At 34.0% G+C, this 12,315-nt stretch overlaps 1 protein-coding gene across 1 annotated transcript in view; it reads right to left on the reverse strand.

Moving 5' to 3' along the window:
• LOC129224637 (very-long-chain (3R)-3-hydroxyacyl-CoA dehydratase-like) overlaps positions 1-12,315 on the reverse strand; it is a 32,452-nt gene that overhangs the window by 8,600 nt on the left and 11,537 nt on the right. The window contains exons 3-7 of the mRNA XM_054859119.1: positions 10,154-10,321; positions 5,774-5,840; positions 5,581-5,688; positions 3,586-3,713; positions 4-116 (exon numbers count right to left, since the gene is read on the reverse strand). Coding sequence (XP_054715094.1) covers positions 4-116; positions 3,586-3,713; positions 5,581-5,688; positions 5,774-5,840; positions 10,154-10,321 — 584 coding nt within the window. The remainder of the gene's footprint in view (positions 1-3; positions 117-3,585; positions 3,714-5,580; positions 5,689-5,773; positions 5,841-10,153; positions 10,322-12,315) is intronic.

Below are 12,315 nucleotides of genomic sequence, written 5' to 3' on the forward strand. Positions count from 1 at the left end.
TACCGAAACACTTCACTTAGTGAATATATGTAGATGAGATAAAAAACAGCTGGTTTTGATTGTATACGAGGTTCACCATTGATCATTCCTATCAGCATCACCATTCGTCCAAAAACCTAAGAAGTAAACAAAAATTAAACTGAACAACAAATTTCAATTCTATTATCAAACTTCAGGAGTAAGTATTTAATGCATAAATAGGAAGAGATGTCAAGGCTATTTCCTAAAATTAATGAGAGACATACCTAAAATTAGTATCAGTAACATATATGCTTAAGAAGAGAGGTCAAAACTTTTATGTTCAGCTTATTTTTGACAGAACTACTTTCTCAATAAGTTTCTCCAGTGTTGCCAGGTGGGCGGTTTTCCCACCCAATTGGGCAGATTTTTAGAAATAACGGCGGGTAAACTTTGCCGTCTGCGGGCTGCGGTTTTTTGGGCGGGTTGAAATTTCGCGTGTTGATGACTTAGCTTTTTTTCCCCATATATCTTGGTTCAAAATATGCGTTTTCGCAAGCACAATTTGCAATAGGGTGTCTTTGTGTAGGCGTGTGTATGTTTATGTTAACAAGCAGACTTGTGCAGGTTAATTAAAAACAAATTAATAAACAGGTAGTTCCCGAGATGGCAAAAAGAAGGTTAATTTCGAAGTGGACGAAAGAAAATCAGGGAGGAAACGGTTGATGACGTCACTAACAAAAATCGCTCGTCACGACTAGCTACTCACATGGCAAGCATGGCCCTCCTGATTGGCGAGCTGCACGGTGCTTTTCAGAAGGGATAATATCAGATAAATGCATTTAGTTAACTTTTTACACTTTTTCATGAAACCAAGAAAAAAATATTAGTTTAGATACGCCTTTCTTGAAAGGGAAGGAGTGAGCGAAATATGCTTGAGTGCTTGTCAATGGTTGTGTTCGATGGAGCGACCGGTAGGGGTAACTCACTGGTGAAAATAAGGATGTCACTACCAGTGCTCTAGCATTAGCTGACGTCATTGCTGTCACGTGATTAACCGACCGGTTGTGCTCGACGAACTCAAGCTAACGAACAGGGGAATTAAATTGGGCGGGTTTTGGCAGTTTTGGGCGGGTTTTGTTAACTACTTGGGCGGGTTTCATCGGCGACATCTGGCAACACTGAGTTTCTCTGTTTTCCGAAATTTACAGCTTTATTTTGCTGTTTGTAGGTTTGGGGGATCCTGATTACTGTACATTACTTGTATGTACAGTAAACTCTCCTGATTATCCGCAGAATAGGATGGCACAAGTGCTGCAGATACATAGGCGGATTTAGGACTGAGTTCCTGGGGGGGGGGGGCTTTTTTCTTGAACAACATTTTTAAATACCCCCCTCCCCCATGTTTTTGTACTTTTCCTGTGACGCAAATATAAAGCCATGCTTTACTTTTTTGTGCGTCGCGTTTTATTAATGTGTTTTGCATTCTGTTCTTTTTAGGGAGACTAGACTGGTATCAAGAAAGTGACGCAGGCTCTCTTGTGGAAAAAAAAACAAATAATATGCTTTAAATGTGCTTTGTAATGTAAGTTAATGATTTAAAAGAAATGGTGTACACATTTAGAAAATAGGTAACAATCGAAGTAGATCATTTGAACAATTAATAATCTATACACTTGATGAGGAATAAAATTTAAGTACACTTTGCTTAGAAGTTTCAAAGACTTATTTAATTTTTTCAAGGATTCTAGAACATTTAATTATTAAGGCTCATTAGCACTTTCCAGTCTTTAATTGAGTACTAGATTGCATTGTTTTACAGTATTGTTCAAACTTTGTAAGAAACAGCTACTTTAAGTTTAAAAAGAAAAATAAACCATCGATTTCTCATTGAAACAACTTTTTTTCAATTACAAGTAGTGCAGAAAACGAAAAAGGAATAGTTGCAACATTTTTTTTCCTGGCTAAACAGATTAACAAATATGCAGTAGAAGTAAGATAAAAGCAAGCAATACAAACTACTGCATTGGGGATTAAACAACCCTATCCTCTCCCATTTGTTAGAAATTTAAAAGTTTAAGGTTTGTAGAGAGAGCAACACTTTTCTCAAATTTTCAAAGTTTTCAAGGACTTGAAAATGAAATTAGTTTTTCCAAGCACTTACCATTTTTTTTAGGAACGAATCATGCAATTTTTCGGAAGTTGAGAGTCTACCTCAAAGCAGGGGCCCTAAGCTATAGTTTGTTTAACTTATACGTAAATCTAGCCCTGTTTGTAATTCACTCTTACCTGCAGATTTTCCTTGGACTGTTTGTAATTTTTATGAAGATTTGCCAGCTTTTATGGTTTTATAAAGCATTTTTATGAGTCGACCAATTTGTGTTAGGTTTTTATGGATTTTTATCAAATTTCAGCAAATATTTCCAAAACTTATGGTGACTGAATTATTTAGATTTCAATAATGACAATGACTGCCTTGTTTACAGTTAGATGATTATGACTTACCTTACTTTTTAAACAGTATTTAGAAAGTAAGTAAAATGGTACTTTCCCTCTAAGTAAAAAAGTTCAATTAATCAGAATGCTCAGGTCACTGAAACTTATTCAGTTTGTGATAGTATTTATTTTTTTTTTCTCTCCCCCCCCCCAAAAAAAAAAATGAAGCGGAAATTTGCATTTCCTCATCATGGTATCAAATTTGGATGAGTCCTGCTATCAGAAAATTCTTGTTTGTAAAGTTCAATCTCTAAGTTTTTCTTTACAATGGTTCCAATGTTCTCTACTGGGCTCATATCTGGACTGTTTCCTTTCCGTGAAGAAGTGTTTTTATATTTTTTTCATTCAAAACTTCGGTCACAGACAAAGCTTCAAAACACAGGAAGCTCCAGCATGCATAAATATGAAGTCTCCATTTAGAAATCAATTTTGAAACTGTGGAACCTTTGCTCAAGCACTTTTCTATGCTAATATTGTGTTTTACAGAGCCGTGTCTAAGTGGAGGGTTTTAGCGGTTTAAACCTTCTCATTGGGAAAAAAAAAAAAAAAAAAAAACAATAAACCATTAAACAATTTTTTAAAAGTTAATTAATTTAAGAGTTAATACTCTGATACAGTAAGTCGATGGAGTTTCACCGGGACCATCAAAATGTGTTCAGAACATCCGGGAGTTCACATTAGGTACTATACATGAATAAGCATTGAAAAATATGATGTTACAAAGCATTGATATTTTAATCTTAAACACTTATACTTTGTCATCAATGTCACACCTCTGAGAAAAGGTGAATAAAAATTGGTGGACAAGAAAATTAATTTAGAATAGGAGTTGTTGCCTTGTGCCAGCTATGCCAGCAATGTGGGGTGCTCTGCTTAACTTTTCCAACTGTACCGTAATTTGGTGTGAAGTTCGACTTCCACAGTACACATATGCCATAAGTACCCGTCCCGTTTATAGAGTAGGCAACCAACCATTCACAGCACAACAACACATTCACAAAAAGAAGGTATAAGGACAAGAGAGAGATCGAGCCGGGATTCAAACCCAGGACCTACCCATTTGCAGTCGGACTTCACTGACCATTAGACAACAGAATAGGAGTTAAAATTGTAGTTAAAAAAAACACTAACCTGTAAAAATGGTGGTATGGCACTTCCAGATGTGTAGCCAAGGAATGGATGAAGTACTTCCAATATTTGAAAGAACTGACAAAAACTAAAGGCATTCTTTACAATAGGGTATGCTTTTCCCATAAATGCTACAAATAGAAAACATAAATCAGGACTTTCAACTGAATTCATGCAAAAAATTAAATTTTAATCTAACATTCAGAAAATTCGTTACAATACTCATCAACAGCATGGCCATATTTAAGGGGTGGGTTTTTAGGGTTCAAACCCACCTCCGAATCAAAACTGTTCCAAAATATGCTTTTTATTATACATGTTTTTGCTGAAAAATTTATCATTACTGATTTATTTCTTATTTATTTACTTATTTTTTCAATTTCATTTTGAAAAGATGAAAATACTACTATTGATGAACTATACAAACTCAGTGCTTTATCTCCAGTATCTATTTTTATTGAAGTTATTACAAAAATTATTTCTTACGAAACAATAATGCATTTTCGTTCACTTTTGAATATCTGAGAACAAATACATCAACATTTATTAATTTAAACTTGCCATACTCTATATTTAACATATTTTGTAAGTGCCAAAAAATATGAATTTAAGAGGTATTACATGGAATGCATGCATATGATTACATGCTAAAAAGACATTGAATATTTAATAAGGGTGAAGTTATGTAATGTAGACATCACTTTTTTCTTTATTTAATAGACCCATCACCATTTACACTTGCTGAGGTTAAATCCCATAAAGTAGCCAAACCCCATTAAATTAACCTATTGTAACAAAAACCAGAGGACTATACAAATGAAATTGATCTTTATTGGTCATATAGATTTCATGAGAAATGTGCTGGCAAAACCCTCCCCGAAACAAAAGTCTGTTTATGGCCCTGATCAACAGCACTGGCATTGATTATACATATTTATTATTGTTACCTAAAAATAAATATGAAAAAAAGGACAAAAAACACACAAGAGAAGGCAGAAATGCAAAACAAAATAGTTATGATGCAGAGTTACAAAACGATACATGCAAATTGAAGCAGAATATCTATTTCAAAAATGATTTTTTAATTACCATTCAACTATTTTATTTTTATTGCAAAAGTTTAAAATATAAAAACATGCTATCATTATACAGTGGTCATCTATTATTTGATTCGCGTTTGTTTTAAAAAGTTTTGATTCCATAAAGCGTTGGATTCAATAAAGTTGGATTTTTTTCTGCTTTTGAAAATTTGATTCATTAAAACGGTTGATTCAATTTGCCGGAATCTACTGTGCTATTAATTTTAAGTTACTTGGAAATCAAGAATGCTAAGTTTTGGAGAAATTACCTTTCAAGTAGATTTCTTCTTTTACATGATGACTTTTTTTGCGGTTAAAATTTAAAAAAAAGGCCAAAGTAGTTTTTAAAAAAAAGATAAAAAAAACCCCAAGATTTTTCAAGGTTTCACTAAACAAACTATGTCATGAAATTTAATGTTATTTGTTTAGTTTAAAAAAGAAATGTGAAACACATAAACTTATTGCTGTTTCTAACATTATGTGATTGTGATTCATATTAAAATTTTAGAAAAACGTAGAAACAAACGTAGGAATTTGTTAAAAATAGGAATTTGAAATCAATATAAAACAAACAAAAAAGGAACAAAAGAAGAAAAATATTTGTGTTCTAGAAATATTATACATATGGAATTGATAATGCATTAACCCTAATGTGGATACAATAATCAATACCAAATAAAGGAACATTTATTCGTTTGTGTCAAGGGTTGTGATAGGGAAAAATAAAAAGAAACGTTTCCGTTCAAACGTAGTCCAAAGTTTTAGGCACTGAAGTTGTCACATCGGTTTAGAAATCTAGACCTCAAAATGAAACCTTTGATTGAAAAACACACTCACAATTGTTTATTTCTAACACTGACTGAAAACCTCTGTCATAAATATAATCAATATAGAAATGCAAAAATTAATGAAAACTTACATGGACCATCTTTAGCATAATGGATGCTGAGAACAATTAGAACATACAAAAAACCAATGAATTGGGATAAATTATACAAGAATAGGTAAATTTTTCTGAACTCTTCCACTGGAAAAGAAAAAAAAAAGGGAATTAATAAAAACAGAGAAACAAAGGAATTGAACCAAAATTTCATGCAATATAAATATTTTACCTCTTGTTTGATATTTTTTCTTTCGATGATGCATGCGTGATAAAGTTCGATCGGCATCATAAGATGGCTGAAATTTGATAGAATAATAAGTACAGAGCACAGTAGTAAAAAACAAGTAGACAAAAGCTGTTTTGGATCAACATTCAATGTGTTAAAAACTGCCACACAAATATTTAGTTTTAAACTTAACAGAAACTTAATAAATACTAAAGGCACTTTGGACAGCACAGTAAGCTTAAAACTATCTGCAGGAATGAAAATCAACATGCAGTAGGTAGGTAAAACTTTTAGTTAAGAAAATACCTTTTGCTTTCAATCATGTATTCATGAAAGAAATAATGACCATTTTTCATCGATTCATCTTCAAATTTTGAAGATGATCAGTGACATAGATATTATTAACAATTTTCAGCCAATGCACATATCTACAGCAAATGTATCTGCGCAGCGACCACCAGCGAAACATTTCTCTTATTATATTCTAAAATTTCAATTTTCTTTCAGAAATTTCAACCCTTTTTTTTTTTGTTTTGTTTTCTGTTTCATTTTCATAGAACACAGAGTCATCCCTGCCAATCTTGTAATTTTTTAAGGTTTTTCACCTATCTAGATATTTCTTCCTTTCTGGCACATTTAGTTTTTTCTCCAGGCTTTTATTCTCTTCTGGAATCAGTTTCCTACTTTAGCAGTACACGTAAGAACTTTTTCTATAAGGCAAACATATTCTTGGAAAATAGCTGTGTTTTTTTTCCTCTTTGACTGAGGTATAACGTGACTGATTGTATTCGAAACAGGAAGGGGGGGGGGGGGAATCTGCGTATGAAATTGTGTACACATTTAATATTATATTGATAAACATTTATATTATCTTTTAAAGGAGAAAACTGATTTTGGTAAAAGGAAAACTTTTTTCCATTCATCTTTTTTTCTGTTTCCTTTTCAGGGCCATTGTAATGAAATACATAAACTCTTGGCAACCTTTTCCGGAATTGATATTGTTTAAACAGAATTTGCAAAATTGTTCTAAAGTGTGAGCATGAGTGTCCATATGCAAAATTTTAAGAGGGGGCGGGGTTCAGATATTTTCCCTATGGTTTAGAAGGGTATTTTCCCCCTGGAAACCGATTTCTGTACAGATTCGAGTTATTAAAATTTGAAGAATTTAATAACTTATTTATTGATGTCTGGAGAAGAAATGTTTTTACATTTTTTGCAAAGAAAAAAGTACTAAAAGCAAGCAAATTTCAATTTCTAAGCGGGCTTGAGCCCTCTCTTGCCCCACTATATGAGCGTCCATGTGCATGAGTGAAATATATATATATTTAATACATATACAGAGATTTACAATACTTTTATATTGATCAATTACACAATTGGTTTAACTTAATTTTTTGAGCATTTTATTACATAAGTGGCAATGAATTAAAAAAACATGCTGAATTTTTAAGTTTTATTTTGGTAATCTGCCCTTAAAATCAAATTTATATTTAATTAGATGCTAAATGCTAAAGATTTCGAAATGTGGGGGGGGGGGGGGGGAGAGGCAGACGCCTACTACCCTACTCACGTAGTAATTTTTGCTAACCTCCAGATCAGCCTGAGATTTGAATAGCCCTTCTTTTCCTGTCTTTCATGCAAAAAGTTAACTTACCTACTAACATCCTTCACCTTGATTAATTTAAACATCTGAATCCCCCCCTCCACCTAACTCTCTTTTGCTCCAGGCTATAAATGGTAAGAATTTTCAGTCTGGTATCATAATCTAAATCTGAAAGTCTTCCTATTAGCCTAGTAGCCCTTCTAGGCTAGCAAGGAGTATTCTGAGCGTTTTGAGAAAAAGATGTTTTATTGAAATAGTTTGGGATTTAACTTCTATTTAATGCTCTACTTAGTTTTTTTTATCAAAACACAAAACCAAACTTCTTCAACTACTAAAAGCGAACACACAAATAAATCTCTTTATTTCTTACTAGTGGTACCCGCATGGCTTTGACCGTAGTAGAAAATTAAAAGGGCATTTGGTTCGCCTGCATAATGGATGGTCAATTTCTTGCCAATTTGCTATGTTAATTTGCTCGCCCATGGTCGCTTATGGTAGTTTTTTCATCCACTTTATGGTAATTTGCTAGTCCACGTTATGGTAGTTTGTTCATCCACTTTATGGTAATTTGCTAGTCCACGTTATGGTAGTTTGTTCGTCCACATTATGATAATTTGCTTGGTAAAATGTTCTTAAAATTGGAATAGAAAAAGAACAAAATCAAGTTTTTGAAATATCGCTTCGAGGTGCACACCCCCATGCTACAAACTATTTTTGTTCCAAATTTCATGAAAATCATCTGAATGGTCTCGGCACTATGTGTGTCCATGGGCAGATCCAGGGAGGGGGCCATGGCCCCCTCCGAGGAAATTTTAAGAATAGGTAAAGTCCCCTTTTTTGAGAAAAAATGTAAAAAATTTCCCTTATAATACATACAAAGTCTAATATTAAGGAAAACAATGAGAAGGGGCTCTGGCCACCCTGAGAAAGTTTCAAAAATAGTTTAAAACCTTTTTTAGAGCTAAATATACCTCAAAGTTCCCCTCGCCGGGGAGCCATGAAACCACACTGAGGAAGTTTCAAGTATAGTTTTTTTAAACCCTCTTTCCAAGCTTAAAAATGAAAAAAAAAAAAAAAAAAACGAAACTTCATTGTAATTCATCTTAAGTCTAACAAGAATGGAAACAATGCCAGAGGAAGGGCATGGCCACCCCACAAAAATTTCAAAAATATCAAGTGTATACCAAACATTTGTGCTCGTTTAGCATAACAGGCTCGTCTTGTAAGATGTGTTTACTTCCCCCTTGCGGGAAAGAAAAGGGATATGTGTTAGTAATTGTCCGATAAAAAGTTATGCATTTAATGATTGCGCATTAAGTTAAAGTTACACTTAAGTTTTAACCTGGCTTTATGCAGTGATGTGTAATTATTCTTCATTCCATTTTTAATATGGAAACCTCCAAACTACTACTCTTTCTCTTGTTAATATTTCCAAAGATCCTCTACTAACCACGTTATAAAAAGTAACTTGTAAAAGTTTCCAGTGGAGGGACCCCACCTCTCCTGTTTGCCTACATCGTTCAAAATGGGCCTAAATTTTGTTTTAAGAGCTTGAGTTTCAAAACATTTCCGGAGGCGAACTCCTCCCTCCCTAACATCATTGAAAGTGTTCAAGAATTACATTTTGGAGCTTCAATTTTGTAAAATTGCTGGTCCTCTAAAAGTTACTCATGACTCATGGATTGCCTACATTTGCAATTTAAAGAGTTTAATTTTGAAAAAAATTTGAGAGTGGACCTTAGAATCTCTTCAACCACTAACCTTACCAAAGATAGTCTATAATGCGTTTTTAAGTCGATAAATTAGTAAAATTTCCTGGGATGGGCTTTTTACACTCTTTCCTTTCCTTAACATCACCAAAAATCGTCTAAAACAGCCTTTTTAGAGCTACAATTTTGTTTGCGTTTTCAAGGTTTCAATTTCGAAAAATGGGAGAGGGGGTTGCACCCGAGCCCTTAATATTATGAAGGTCAGTTAAAATGCATTTCTAAGATTACAAATAAAAAAAAATGTCCTTAGATGGGCCCTCAAATCTCTCCTTTGTCTAACATCATCAAAGATCGTATAAAACTGCATTCTCAGAGCTACTAGACATTGGAGCACCACCGAACCTCTCCTCCCCTAACATTACGAAAGATTGTCTAAAATGCGCTTTTAAGACTACAAATTCGAAAATTTTCTGGGGGAGAAACCCCCGGACCCCCTTTACTCCAGAGTTAACATTACATCGGCTTCTTCTTAAATCAAAAGTCCTATAGAGTCGCCTCTGAACATGGTACTGATTACAGGAATACCATTTTGAAGCAACGATATATGCACACGTTTGTTAAGAAAAGAGGAAAATTATTGGGAAGGTTACAGCCTTTATGTTACACTTGCTTCACCTAGTGAAAATTCCTTAATAAATGCTCTAGTTAAAGGTGGACTATATAGATATTTGTAAAATTCAAAAATTTTCCGTTGCATCTTATTTTTTCAAATGACTCCCTCCGAGAATTCTGTCTGGATACGCCCCTGTGCGTGTCACAGAGATCCAGACAGAGAGAGATCCCGATATCCAGACAGAGAGATTTTCAGCTTTATTATTAGTAAAGACAATAGCTATTTTTCTCCTTTTGCAGGGAGGCTGAAGGAGGGGGCTATTATTCTTTGCTCCTCTAATAATATACAATGTACCAAGAGCTAACACATCTATTTTTTGCATTACAGTCAAATTTCAATACTTTTATTTATTAAAAAAGGGGGGGGGGGGAGTGTCAATAAAAATGTGATCTCCTTACTGTATTAAGCTCTTCATCCTCTTCTTCATCATCTGTTTTCAACTTATCAAAATCCAATTTCAACCAGGCAGGTTTATAAGAATCTTGAGTTAGCCTTGGCCACCATTCAGGCTCTATTTTATTGATCAAAATTTCAATTGCCATTTGCTTCATTGAAACTTGAATATTCTGAAACAAAGAGAAATTTGTTTCGATAGAATTAAGAATTAAATTCTTGAACAAAAATATTCAAGTACAGTGAAACTTCTATGAGCGGCCACCTCTATACAGCGACCACCTCCTTTAACGACCACATTTCTGAGGCACCGTTTTTCCCCCCGTATATGATTAATGCTAAAATACCTTTGGGAAAGACCATTAAAATCTCCACAACAACCGGCAAATCATAAACCATAGCATTAAAAAAAATAGGAATTTTTGTTAAAGAAAACTCAAAACGAGAGAGACAACAAAAGAAAAACAATAGAACATGGAGTTCATACACAGAACAGTTTTCTCATACTGACGAAGGTGGAAAGAAACCAGAATAAGGGATTAAAATCTATTTTCCTGTGGGTCCAAACGGGTTCCTTTCTTGCTTTCTCTGCTTAGAACCTCAAAAATGTCATAAAAAAGAGGACGTTGTTTTTCGGACCCTTGGGAAGCTAAGGTGGCTGTTAAAACCAAGTTTTAACATTCCATTGATATCCTACGATGTTTTTCTCATTCACGCCGGCTGTGACACATAGAGGGCAGCACTACACAGGAATTACTTAGCCCATGTGATGCTTTGGCGTTAGGGGCATGTAAACATGTCAAAAAATTCAAAAGTAGCCAATGAATGCTCGAATGCTCTCCACGTGAGCACGCCATTTTTAATGAGAAAAAGTTGATTTATCTGAAGATCCAAACTTCTCTCTTGCTTGTGTACTACGATGGGGGGTGGGTGTGAGAAGGCAGGTCCTTCTGAGAAGAGGTAGAAGAAAACGAAAAAAATGTTATACAGTCCGGTCATTTTGTACCGGTATGATTTAATTATGACATAACCAGAAAGTATTTATTCATTAATCAAGAAAATAATTTTGTCTATGCTGATAAACTCCAGAGATACGCTTAGACGATGTCGGCGAAGGATCGTTAATTTAACTGATAGTCTTTGGATATTAATCGCCTTCAAGAAAACAACTAATGGCAATTTACTCAGTCGCACATCCAAAGGTGATCTGTTGAAGTGTATTGCGTTCGCCTTAGAACATTACCTGCAAAAAGGTGATACAGTAAAACCTGTCTACTAGAACACTGTTGGGACTAGGGATGCACCGGATAGTGATTTTGCCGGATATCGGATATCCGGTGCCCCCTTACCTGCCGGATTCGGATATTCGGGCCGGATATCCAACGAATAGCCGGCATTTCGATTGCATTGCATGTTCGCATATTTTTCTACAACGCCGTTTCAAAACAATGAATCAAACTTGTTCCACATATCATTTCTTTAAAAACATGTTAAGTGCATTCAAATGCACTTTTTTAGAGCCTCTATATTTTAATTTAGGAATTGTGCTATATATAAAATGAAACATTAAAATATTGTTTTATTTCAACAGATTTTTTCGAAAGAGACAAACTTTCAGCAAAAATTAATTCTGTATGTAATGTACACATGGCTTAAACTTTTAATTATTCATAATTGAAATCTTAAAGGTCGTATAATGAGTTGTATTTGTTATTAGATTTGCATGACGTGTAGAAATTTTTTTAAACTTCATCATAAAGTAATACATTTTCTTGTTTCCAATTTAGAAATAACAAAAAATAAAACTTTGCTTTGAAATCATTTTTATTACAGATAATACACGTGTAAAATTTTTCTAACATACAAGTTAAAAAAGAAAATATTAAAACAGGGCCAGTTTGACTCAAAAAATAAATAAATAAACTTAAATAATCAACTTAAAAGTTTACTTTAATTCCAGAAATAAAGTTACATTTTCTCTAAAGATGCAAATTAGCATCTTAAATACTGGGGTGTCCCCCCTAAGAGCAAGGGCCCACCCCCTGAAAACCATAAATACCCCCCCCAATAGAAAGCCCCCCAAAAAAGAGAAAATACCCCTAACCCCTCCCCCCCTAGGTGGGCAACCCAGTTAACAAATTAATAAACTTATGCTAAAATAATCAAC

This window comes from Uloborus diversus, chromosome 6, assembly GCF_026930045.1.
Source record: "Uloborus diversus isolate 005 chromosome 6, Udiv.v.3.1, whole genome shotgun sequence".
In the NCBI taxonomy this organism is placed as follows: Eukaryota; Metazoa; Arthropoda; class Arachnida; order Araneae; family Uloboridae; genus Uloborus; species Uloborus diversus.